The sequence below is a fragment of the Pteropus medius genome, unplaced genomic scaffold, assembly GCF_902729225.1.
Source record: "Pteropus medius unplaced genomic scaffold, Ma_sr-lr_union100, whole genome shotgun sequence".
Classification (NCBI taxonomy): domain Eukaryota; kingdom Metazoa; phylum Chordata; class Mammalia; order Chiroptera; family Pteropodidae; genus Pteropus; species Pteropus medius.
In genome coordinates this window covers 437942-451129 of record NW_024353909.1, presented here as the reverse complement: position 1 = coordinate 451129, position 13188 = coordinate 437942, and the positions used below count along the sequence as shown (strand labels likewise).

The window sequence follows — 13188 nt, the reverse complement described above, 5'->3', positions numbered from 1 at the left end:
TAGAATTACTTTTCTATAATTAAACAGAATCAGAGAGAGAATTAAAATTCTATATCTATGTCTCAGAATCTTCAGAATTTTTGTATTGTAAAACTTACAGGTAACTTTGACTGAATTCCTACTTAGACAAAATTTCACTATCATATAAATGATAAAGTCAAGAATAAGTCTTAAAAAATTATTACCTAACAATCCTGATTTTCAATTATAAAATAATTAATATTCTAAAGTTTGTTCTCCAATTTATTAATTTCATAAAAACACAGGTCTATGTACTAACTTGCTGCATTTATATAAATAACTTTTTTTTTTTTTTTATCCTGGTGCCAACAGCTGTACCAGCAGTAGCAAACCAGTCTGGTCTTATACTATTACCACTGTCTGACTTGGCAAGCTGGCAAGGCCACAGAGGAACAGGTTCTTATGTGTCTCCTCAAAGATAAGAACTCTATCTTAATATGTTCCTAGAATTCCCAGTATCTAACTCTTGCCCTGGATGGGATTCAGCAATGTTTACTGAATTAACACCCCCAAATTCCACATATGTTCTAAAAGAAAAGATGCCCAATAAATCTCATGTCTTCAGTTCCATCACAAATCGGTGGTAGGTTACCACTCAAGGTCTCATACTTTGGAACAGAAATAAGTGGTCAAACAGACTTTAAAACATAGATTTTCATGTCCATTCTCCAAGTCATATATTAACATATTTCTAGTAACAACACTTATCAGAAAGCCCAATCATATGCCAATAAGTAATCCATGTAGCTTTTTCATGACTTAGAGAAGGAAGTTCTTGGATCTTCACTGCTTTAAGAACATAAAGATGAACTTACCATCATCTAAAGTGATGTCCTGTAGACCAATTGTTGAAAAGTTAGGTTCCTGCTCTTCAGGTTCAGGTTTAATGTTTATAGTTGCCTCATCGGATGGAAATGAAGCTGGATCACACAAACTGTGACATATTAAGGTTGAAGGTGCAGAAAGACTTCCCTGGCCTGTACTTTGTGCTTGAGCTGAATGCTGTCCAGAATGCATTCTGGTGGCTAGAGTTGGTGATGAGGCAGTTCCTGAGCTAGGAGATTGGTAAGGCATAGGCTGTAGCTGAGGAGATGGTGGTCCAGAAAGTGGTGAACTGGCCAAGGGATAAGAAACTGCTGGGGAAACTGTTGCAGCAGACCCTGATAGTGAAGGAACATATGTAATGGACTGTAACTGAGGGGAAGTCTGACCTGTGACCTGGTCAGCCACTGGAGAAGAAAGAGATCTTTGTCCAGTATTTGGGCAATGGTATCCCATTGACTGTAGATGAGGCAGGGTCGGCACAGAATGAGGTGTGTGGGCTAAGAGATGTCCTGTTGAGCCTGAATTTGAAGAATGAAAAGGTATGGATGATGGCGGTTGGCAGCCAAGATTTATTAAATTAGGAAGAACGGCATCCTGCTGAAACAAAACTGGATCAAATTCTTGACTAGAGGCAGCATTAATAGGAAGACAAGTTGGTCCATTGTACACATTAGTTTGCATAGGCTGATAGGAAGACCCCACAGGAGGTGTTGATGTGACTTGAAAAGGCTGGTGCATGACTGAAGAAGGTATCATATGCTGTTCTTTACCAGAACTTTCATCCCTACACTGCAACTGTGGCAGATGGGATGAGGTTACCAAAGATGTGTATGTTTGCTGGATGGGACAAACCAAGCTTCTCTGTACTGACAGTACACTGTCACATGGGTGTCCTGCATCTGAGGAAGGTCTCTGGGTCTGGGCAGGATGAGGCACGGGCAATGATGGAACTGAAGACAAGTCAATTTCTTCCCTGTGTTCTTGCTTCATCAAAACTGAAAAGAAAATCATTAAAGCAAATGTTATTACATAATACAAAAAAAATTATTTAAAGACCTTCATTCTAGGCTACACAACTGCAGCACAAATCCAAGTCAGGGGTTGAAAACTCAAATGCTTTCAGGGAAGGCAGATAATATAAAATATGTGAAATCAGTAAGCATAAGACAAACAGTAGTAATTCTTGCTTTAAAAGTATGAAAGTTAAAAAAAAAAAAAAGGTCCATGCTTTTAAGCACTTCAATACAGTGTATTACGAATGAAAATTTCACTTCATCATTCCATCAAGCAAAGCAGAGGCTATGAATACCAGCCATTATCCTTTATCAAAAAAAGTAGCAGATTCATGATTTAGGATGAGTCTACCTGATAAAAGGATACTCAAAGCATCGAAGTAGGAATCAATGCATTTTGTTTATTTTGTTTAATATGTATATCAAAATACAAAAGAACTATCACTTAATTATGTGTCAAAACAAGTGATTTCATTGTTTCTCTTGGCAAGTACTTCAACTTTTCTAGAAATTATCTATTTTAGCCTCTTATTGAAGTATTATAACTCATTTTAAAATAATTTTCCTTAATTCACATCTCATTGTTCCTTCCGTGTTTGTACTACTTATTAAATAACAAAATTAAAAATCTCATGCTCTTCACAAAATAGAAGTACAGTTGACCTTTGAACAACACAGATTCAAACTGTGTTGGTCCACTTACACATGAATTTTTTTCAATAAATACCTAAACCATTTTCGATCTGAGGTTGGGAGTCCACAGATGCAGAGGCCAACTGAATCTCATTTTATGTCAAAAGAAAATAACTATGAGACCCAAAGCAAGGTCAAACCTCATGTGATCATTTACCAAACCCTTGCCAAGCACAAATCTCTTCACATAAGTATGGTCTCAATCCGAGGAAATGAATTAAGACAGCCCTGATAGTATATTTTATTATAGAAACACTCGTTTAGGGGTGCATTTGAGTTCTACACTTTACTCTGGCTTCCTAGTAAGAACAGAATGGGCTCATCATTCAAGCATTTTAGCTTCTAAATCTGGCAAATGGTGAGCCAACAACCCCAAGGACAAGAGAGAAAGGTATTTCGACAATCTTCTTATGGCTTCTGCCACAATGCTCATAGTCCTGACATAGTCCTCTACCTAGTTCCTGATTCTTGCTCAGGTGTACCAAGTATGGTTCACTGTGTCTACCAGCTCCCAACCTATCTAAAGTCTTAATGTATGTATGTATGTATGTATGTGTGTATGTATGTATGTATGTATGTATGTATGTATGTATGTATGCATCTATCTATCTATCTATCTATCTATCTTAATGTACTTATTTTTATTCTGACTTTGCCAGAACTAGAACTTTCTCCCTGGACCACTAGATTCTTGTTTTCTGTCTTCTACTTTAGCTCCTACTCTGGTTCCAGAAAAGCCACAGTGAATCCTATACCCAGAGTTACATTTCTATAGAAGGAGGGAGAATATCCAAGAAAGCCTACTCTCATCCCTTAATTAATTCTGAATGGAGCAGGTGGGAGTCTTGGTTACACAAGTGCTGGGTTATCATGCACTAAAAAGGATACAGAAGGATTAAAAACTATAGCATAACATCCATCTTTTTTGCATGATCCAATTCCCATTTCTATGGTCCTGACCCACATCTGGGTACGAAGATTGAGAGTTCTGCTTTGCTAAATCAAATGTATCTCCACTCTGCCAAATCAAGTATCACTTTTTTGTCTGTAAGGGATTCAGACTCCAACCTGACCAAAAAGAAGTCTTCACTGCAGGCCTATGGTAATTCATTCTTGTTTGGAAGGAAATATTGTTTAAGAGATCTTACAATATATAGAATGAGTTGAATTTTAGAAACAGATTAATTCTATCTTTTGATCATTTTCAAATTTAAAATGTTGATGGATAGAAGGTTCCAGAAAAAAAAAATCAACTGGTCTTGTGGTTTTCAAACCATGAGCAGCCTCATACTCCTCTTCAAACGGTGGATGTGGAAGAGTAGGAGCTCTCTGGATTCTGGATTTCCTCTTCCAGTATAAACAGAGCACCTAAGCTTGCTTTCTTCTTCCCTTTTTTTTTTTTTTTTAAATATATTGGCTTTTTGCATAAAATTTTATATGAATAATAAAATAATTTAAACAATTTGAAAGCTATGCTTTGGTCACACATCCTGATTTTATGGAGAGGTTAATCTGTTCATGATAGAACTGAGACCTGATCTCCTGATTATAAGGCAAGTTTCCCCTCCCAATTGAAACGACCATAATCCAAAAGTCAATTTGTCTAGTCCGCTACTCAGAACACAGAATATATTTTCCAACAGGCAAAATATTATACACAAGAGTTTGGCTCTAACGCTGCCCCTAAAAGCCCCATTATTCCAAAACCAAAGCTCAGATGGTACCTCCTGTATTAACTTCTGCTGAGCCTCAGAGGGAGGTGCATTCCCTCAACAGCTTCAGGGATGCTGGGGTGGGAGTGGGGGTGGGGGCTCCCCTATCAGAAGCTCTGAAGCTAGAGGCTAAGAAGTTGTTCAGGCAGCACCACTAGGGAAGAGCTCTGAGCTCTATTAACTGCCTTCCTTTTGTAAAGTAAACTGATTGTGGGACAAGTAATGCTAAATACCATTTTTAATTTTAGAAAGCTTAAAAGAATCATCCATTTGCAATTAATGATTATTTTTCTATTGCACACTGATGTTGGTCAATCTCTATTACTAGGAGATTGCCAAAAAGGTAACAAATTGACAAATTCTTTAATTAAAAACAAGCAACTATGAATATCTAAAATTTTTATAAGTAAAATTTTGAAAGAGATTATTTGCCACAAAACATAAACAAAAGGCTAAAACCTTCAATATAAAGAATTCATACAAATTAATAAGACAAGCAAAATAACTCTAACATAACAAAGACAGGGTCATACACTAAAATACTAAGAAGCCATTCAAATTCTACAAAACTCTATCTGCTGATAAGGAAAATAAAAATGTTCATGTTACAAAATTAGTATATGTGGTATGGTTCCATTTCTATTTTTTAAAAGTGTCTATATTTGGATCAAAAGGATCTAAAAGGAGAGAATGATAGTTTCAGAGTAAAAGAGAATTTGGGTGTTTTAAAATATTTTTTCAACTTGTCTTTTTTTAAAATTCACAGTAATGTATTTGCTTTTATAAAAATTTTATTCAAAATTTCATTTTAGAAAAAATGAAAAAAGCCAAATGCTACAGAGAAAAGACAGTAATCAACCAGAGCAAGGTCTGTCCAAACGCTCATGTGTGTCCACCATTCTTCCTTCTGTTAGCATGTGCCACCTGATTTGTATTCTGTCAACCATAAGGCCAGTGATGACAGCTGTAGTCCAATCTAATATTCTCTCTGTGCTCTGGGGTCCTATTGATTTCCATTCTCACATGTAATGCCCTCTAAGCTTCTGCCTTTATATTGTCCTCTCAATTCACAAACTGTTAATGTAAAGGCATCATACTCTCTCCTTCTGTTTATCTGTTCAATTACTACCACTATGAAGGTAGTAATAAAACTCTCTAATCTGTTGACACTATTGCTTTTTTTTTTCCTCCCAATCCTGGGAGCCCTCTCCTTTATTATTCAGGTTAGACTTTATTGTCCTCCATCTCGACAGCATTTGCTAATGCTCTTGGACTATATCTCTTTATTTGCTGTCTTTACAATATCAAACTTCTCCATACTCTTCAAACTGCCAAATCACTACTCTCTCTTCTGCTCATAACATACTTCATATCATTCTTTATAGAAAAAAAAAAATTGATACCATATTGAAACTCCCTAAATTCTCCAATAATAAATTACAAACCATCTTAATCGTATCCATCTTGTTCATCTTCTTTCTCTCCTGTCCTTCCTCCCATCTAAGGCCCATTCCAACGTCCATATTTTAAATCCTATCCCCTCAAATTTCTCAAAAACCTGCTATTCTTTACCATTTATGCTCTCTTTACTGTACATTCAAAACACTCTAGCTATTTGAATCACCTTTTTAATCTTCTTTGTCTTCTATATAATTTTCACTCCCCATAGTTAATAATTTGAGAAAAGTCTAAATGGGACATTGACATCTTACAGAAACAGAAGAAATATGGGAAAAGTAATTTTCTTTTAACTTTTTAATTTACTGAATATATTTGACATATAATATTATATATATTTAAGATATACAACATGTTAATTTGATACATTTATATATTATAGGGAATATGATTTTTGAAACACAAATTTGATCATGTCATCTCCCTGTTAAAGCTCATTTTTTGCAGTGCTAAGGGCACAAGGGGAGTTCACACATATTCAGAAACACCTGCCCTTCCTGGAGTGCTGGTGATTTTTGGTAGCTCCTGAAAAACGGACTTCAAATCTGCATTCAAACTTGTAATTTCCTTATAATAAAACACTAGAAAATAACAACTGATATCACATCCAATATTTAAAGTCAACACAAACTTTACAGATTAGGCACATATTAGGATTTTTATTGATTATAAAGCATCCTATCTTGAACATTCTAATATAGGATTCATTGAATAACTTTTTATTCATTACAAAAGAAAGCTCTATAATCATCACAATTCCTCGTACCTGGTGTGTAAGTAAAACGTTGAGACTGGCTTTTTTTCCTCTTGCCATTGCAAAGATAAAAGTGCACCTGCACTGCAGTTGTAACTGCTAGGTTATGATACGGAGGAACTTCAAGGACAATGTGAGCCTAAGGAACATGGAAAGCAAGATTGTGTTACACTCAGAACTAAAAATGAAATGCACCTGCTAAACTCAGCACTACTTGTGAGTCTTATCTACTACCCAGGCCCTCCCATCATAGATCATTATGCACATCAACTGATCATATAAGTCATCTGATGATTTATTCTATGGAGACTTTAGTCTTAACAGAAATAAGCTCTTTAAAATAAACCATTAAAGAAAAAACTGCTTTTTACTCACCCAGTTGGGTTTCTAGTTATAGCGGAAATAAAGTCTGATATACTGTGTAGTGAGATACTTTGTTCAACTGAATATTACATGTTATTCTACGTCTTAACTACAAGTCTATTATTTAATACTTCCTTAGTTATAATTTAAATTCCTTATTTAAAATTTTATATTCAAAATGTTCTAAATTGGCAATATACAGAATTTTTATTCATATAAAAAGTAATTTTACACAAGGAGGGTGAAAACTTTTAGCTCTAAGCCAACTGCAGTCCTTCGCCTAATTTCTCCATCTTTGGAGAACACTATGAGAAGCGGTACTCTCTACCCCAGAGAACACTGTATCCATTCCAACCAGGAAGGGACCACAGCTTTCAGTGTTGAACCCTGGAAGGCTTGATGCTGAAGAGCTTGGAACAGTGTGTTAAATACATGAACTCCTTAGGGCTTGTCCTCCTCCTACTTTTTGCCCACTATGTATCATCTTTATTTGATTTCTTCACTGAATTCAGAGAAATAAATTAATGATAACTTCATTAAGAAACTTCTAATAATCTTTCATTTCTAATTTCTCCTTTCCTGTACACGAAAAAGATACCAATTATTTATCTTGCCTCGATTTTAATATCAGGAAAGCATCTCAGCCAAACTTCTAAAATTTTTTACTTTTCTATTACTAAACAGATAAGACTCATAATCTACACCATAAGCAGCATTACTCAATTTTCTCATTAAACTTCTTAAATATTCCTTAAAAAATAAGGTAAATTTCTTACCCCTTGACATTTTTCCCTGATTATTTTCCCTTCTACCTCCCACTGAGGTCGTCCATCTGTCGAAAGAAACAATTTACAGTTAAAAGTAATTCAAGTCACAAAATTATAAACAAAATCTAACGTATTTAGTATCACAAATTTACTGGTAAAGAGAAACTTTTTCTGACTTCCATTATGAAAATAAAATGAGTACCTATGGGAAAAAAATGACCTACCCAAGTCAGCAGGCCCCACAGAGTTTATTTTACCAAGTGATACTTGAAAATCTTTTGAGAGCACTTCCACCAAGCTGTGGCCAACTTCTGTTTGTATGTCTTATGAAAAAGGAAATTCACTCCCTCACCAAGTAACTCATTTCATCTTTGGACAATAATTACTGCTGGAACAATCCTTGTGATGGAGGAAATCTATCTCCTTATAGTATCCAACCACTAGTCTAAGTACTACTCCCAAAAATCCTGAGTGGTTCTCTGAGACGGGTTAGATGTTTAAAAGCAGCTATGTTTGGCTATGTCTCCTCTTCTGCTCACTAGCATCCCTAGTTCTGCATATCATATTTCAGCCTTCCTGATCACTCTTCTTTCACTCCTCCAGTCTGACCACCTCTTTCCAAATGCACCAGGCCCCGGACTGAATAGTCCAGGTGGGAAACGACCCAGCATGATAGAGAGTGACTGAGGCTCTTGCCACGCTGTGTGGAAATGCTGTGTCACTGTTGATAAAAGTTTTCTAGGGCAGCCGCACCATGTTCTCTCTTACACTTAGTGTATGGCCAGCAAGTATCCCTCAGTCTGCCACATTTCCTATTGCCAAGCTCAAGCTACCACACTGTGCATTTATGCAGCTGGGTTCCCCCTTGTTTCGTTAATTTCTCTTTTTTAGACTTCATTTTCTTGGTCTTCTAAAATAGGCTTCTAGGCTTTACAGATTTGTGTTACCTGAAGATCTGGCCAGCACATTTCTGTCTGTTCATTCCAAGTGAGAGCTACACCTACTACTACAGCTCTCACTCCAGTCTGATGAGCAACTATTCTAAAGCAGTCTTTTTATGTTATGGGCATTCATTTAGTAACTAACCTATACAAGTATCTTCGTAGCTAGGATGACTTCTTCATCTGGACTGTGACAATATCAGGAGAAAGTCAATCAAATCCTCCCAGATTGTGACTATCATTTTCCAGTCCAATAATTATATGATGGCCATTCTTATGCACGAGACACTACAGACAAATCCTATGCCTGCTTAGAATTATAGTTCAGTTCAGCAATCATTTGCTGGGTCCCAAAGTACCAGGCACTTTGGGTTACTGAGATAATGGAGACAAGATATTCTATCTTCGGTCTATGGATGAAAGGCAAATACAAATAGTTCATTACAATAAAATGTGGTAGTTACACTAGTTAATAAAAATGTACTTTGGAAGTAACAAGAGCACAGAGGTCAGGGTCCTTAACATAGTCTTGGGGTGGGGGTATGACACCAGAAAGGCTTCCTGAGGAGCTCTTGAACTGAGGCTTAAATATAAAGCAGAACTCCGATGATGTGGGGGAAGGGTAGTCTAGGCAGAAGAGATAGCATGAGCAAAGGCAAGATGGCAAGAGACTTCATGATACCGGGCATTGCACACAGATGCAATAATAGAGTATAAAGGATGAGGTAGGGAGCAGGAAGAAATGAGGCTGGAAAGACAGGCAACAGATTGCGGCCTAAATGCCACACTAAGGAACGTAAAAAATGAAGGGATCATTGAAGGTGCTTTCCAAATGGGAGTTACATATTCACAGCTGTAATCTCACCAGAAGCAGGTTAACTGCCATCATATAACATAATTCAGTTTAAACCAAAAGCTCTTAAAGCTCTGGGTTAAACAAAATGAATTCTATAATCACACTGCCTTATACATACATATTTATTACATTCAAACACAAATGAATTTTTATAATGGAAAGGGACAGCTTTGAGATTCTATCTCTTCCTCATACTTTTTGTTCTGCTTAAAATATGACCTTTGCAGAAGGACATTCCTTGACCACCTGATATAAATAGTTCACTATTCCAACACTATCAACTTACCCTTTTACTTCATAGCCTTTTTACTGAGAATTATCTTGTTCACTTATTTGTTTACATGTTTACTGTCTGCTCTCCCACCAGAATGTAGGCTCTATCAAAGCAGGCAACCTGAAGGTTTTATTAATCATTATGTCCCTAACGCCTAGACTAGTATCTTTTACACAGCAATCACTTCACACATAATTGATGAATTAAACTGTGAAATAGAACTGATATTTCTTTAAGACAGGCAAGTACTGGTCAGGGCTGAAGGGGTTGGAAGGAAGTGAATTTTAAGCAAAAGAAGAAAGTTGGAAACATAGTTTCCAGCCCAAGAAGAAAAAGGCCTTGACATTAATGAAGTTGAGGAACTGGCTTGTGAAGTCTGACATTTTTTCATATTAAGTATCAGTGGCAACACTTATGTAGCAATATTAAGTGAATATTTTAAAGTGCAGGTTAGAAATTTAGAAGAAAAAAAATGTGGCTATAGATAGAGCTTTGGTAGCTGATGAAATTTCCTGAACAAAGGAATAGAATGAAAAAAAAAAAAAAAAAGCTGAATATAGACCTTAGGAAACATCTGTATTTAAGGGCCAGAAAAGAGTGGGCATAGTTAAAGATGTGCTGAGCACCAGATAAATACAATTACACAAAAGCCAAAAAAGAAAATGGTGTTAAGAAGATTAAGGGTGTTAAGTGGATAGCTGTCAAATTTTTAGGAGTTTATGATTTTAATATAGTAAAAGACAAAGGATTAAAAAGTAAGTAGCAGGTAAGGCAATGAAGGTAGATGAGAGATTAGTTTTTTGAGAGCCTGGATGAAAAATGAAAGAGAAATGAAATGACAGTTAATGAGGATGAAAGAGTCCAGAGAAAGGGAATATTTAAGATGAGAAGATCTGAACATATTTAAACTCCAAGAAAAAGGATTCAGTGGAAAAAGACGTACAGAAATTGTAAGAGATATGTAATGGGGTTACGTATACCCTCAAATACTTAAGTTTAAAAAAGATAAAAGGATGAAAAACAAATGCATTAAATATTTAAATTAAAGGAATATGTTAAGCCAAAAAAAAAGTGAAATGGAGGAAAAATATAGAAATTAGAGAAACAGAAAATGAACAACTGAAAGGATCCATAAAGCCAAGTATTCTGGAAAAACTGATTAAAAAAGAGATAACACAAATAATAACAAAAACAATTTTTTAAAAGGCATATAATTTCAGATGCAGAAAGAGAATAATATCAGCAAATTAATGTCGATAAATTTGGAAGCTTGAATGAAATACATAAAATACTGGTGTGTAATAATAGAAAAAATATTTATCAGTCGCTGTCTCCAATTCCTTGTAATTTCCTACTGAGAGCACTGGAGCATCTTTGGTTCTAATATTTGGTGTTTGAAGGTGGTTCCTGATGTAGAAGTCCTAAATCCCTTGGAATTTCCTGGGTAATAGGAGTATCTTTGTTCTAAAAGGTGACTCTTGGTGTGCCCCTGGATGAAGGTTGGTTACTAGAAAGACCAAGCCATAATTAGAAACTTGGAACTTTTAGGCTCACTCCCATTCTCCAGAGAGGGTAGAAGGGCTGGAAATGGAATAATAATGTGATGAAGACTCCATAAAAATTCTAAAACTATGGTGTTCTGTGTTGCTGGAAGAGTGGTGTGCCAGTGGAGGGCACAGAAGCTTTTCGCCCCTCCCTTCGTACCTTACTCTATGTATCTCTTCCATGAGGATGTTTATCTGTATCCTTTTTTGTATCTTTTAAATAATAAACTGGTAAACATAAGTACATTTTCATGAGTTCTGCTGAGCTGTTCTACCAAATGATTAAATCCAGGAAGGGGGTCTTGGGAACCTCTGATTTGTAGCCATGTCAGGCAGAAGTTATGGGCAACCTGGGGAACTACTACTTTCAACTGGCATCTGAAGTGGGGGGTATTCTTATGGGACTGAGGCTTTAGTCTGTGGGGTCTGCACTAACTCCAGTTAGTTTCAGAATTAAACTGAATTAAGGATAGACAGTTGGTGCTGAAGAATTGCTTGATGTACTGAAAACCCACATATCTGGTGTCAGAAGTATTCTGAGTGTGGTAGTATGAGAGTAAAGGAGAAACACAGGAGGAATGTGTTTTTCTATTCACCTGGAATATATAAATCACCAAAACTAACTCGAGAAGAAGTAAACTTAAGTGGTCCTATAAGTACAAAGAGAATTATAGCAGAAACTGTATCTCCCCATAAAGACAGCTCCCAACCCAGAAGGTTTCAGAGGTGGGCTCTACCAGGTGTTCAAAGGAACTAAATGACACAAACATTTTTGGAAAGTGGGAAAAGATGCAGCATTTCCCTCAACTCACTTTGATATCCAGAATACAAATCGATAAATAATAATTGACTTAATGGAAAAAAATAGGCAAAGACTTGAACAAGTATTATACAAAAAAGAAACATAAATGGCCCATAACAACCTCAATAGATAAGAGGGAAATTCAAATCCAAAGCTCAAGATACACCTACTGAATTAACAAAATTTAAGAATAATGACATTCTTACCTAGTCCTCCAGGCTCATAGCAGCATTGTTAGCTATTGTTTGGCAGTGCCAAAAAAAAAAATATGGCCTACATATCTAGTGAGAGGATGGATAATAAATAGAGGCACATTCATACAGTGAAACTACATACAGTGAAAAGATCTTCAGTTACATGGATCATTCTTAAAATATTAATCTTGATCTCTAAAAAAACATTTTCAGAAGAATACATGCAATATTACATAAAGTCCAAAAACAGGGGAAAATATATAAAATAAAATATAAAGAAAAACAAGGACTGATTCAAGAGAGGGATCCATTTGGGAAGGGGCATCAAGAGGCTTTCAAAGGTAAATGTCTTATTTCTTAAACTGGGTAGTAAGTAGGAGTATTTGCTATATTATTCTTATAAGAATGGCATTTCATTTCACATTTTTTAAATGCTTAAAAAGATATGAGAGAGGAAATAACTGGTAGAAAAATATTTTAAATATGCTCAAGAAGGGCTAAAACACCCTGACATAGGATTTTTCTACTTTTCTAAAAATTAAGATGTAATTTATATAATTACATAAAACACATAAAATTCACCCTTTTAAATCATACAATTCAGGGGTTTTTAGTATACTCACTGATCTCTACAACCACCACCACTAATTCCAGAAACCCCACACCCATTAGCAGTCGCTCCCCATCGACACCTCCCTTTAACCTCTCACAACCCCTAACCTACTTTCTGTCTCTTATAAATTGCTGATTCTGGACATTCTGTGCTGGATTCTTTGACTTAGCACAATGTTTTCAAGGTTCATCCATGTTGTAGCAGGCATTACTACTTTATGCTTTTTTATGGCTGAAGAATAGCTCATCATTGTACGGATACATTACATTTGGTTAATCCATTTATCAGCTGATTTGCTCTTGGATTGCTTCCCTTTTTTTGGCTATTATGAATAATGCTGCTCTAAGCATTGTGTCCA

General features: G+C 35.9%; 1 protein-coding gene across 3 annotated transcripts in view; it reads right to left on the bottom strand.

The window, feature by feature from the left end:
* The window catches only part of NFATC3 (nuclear factor of activated T cells 3), a 96347-nt gene that overhangs the window by 22648 nt on the left and 60511 nt on the right, over nt 1-13188 (bottom strand). For all 3 annotated transcript variants that reach the window (XM_039851870.1, XM_039851869.1, XM_039851871.1), the window contains exons 7-9: nt 7616-7671; nt 6489-6615; nt 837-1841 (exon numbers count right to left, since the gene is read on the bottom strand). In XM_039851870.1, coding sequence (XP_039707804.1) covers nt 837-1841; nt 6489-6615; nt 7616-7671 — 1188 coding nt within the window. The remainder of the gene's footprint in view (nt 1-836; nt 1842-6488; nt 6616-7615; nt 7672-13188) is intronic.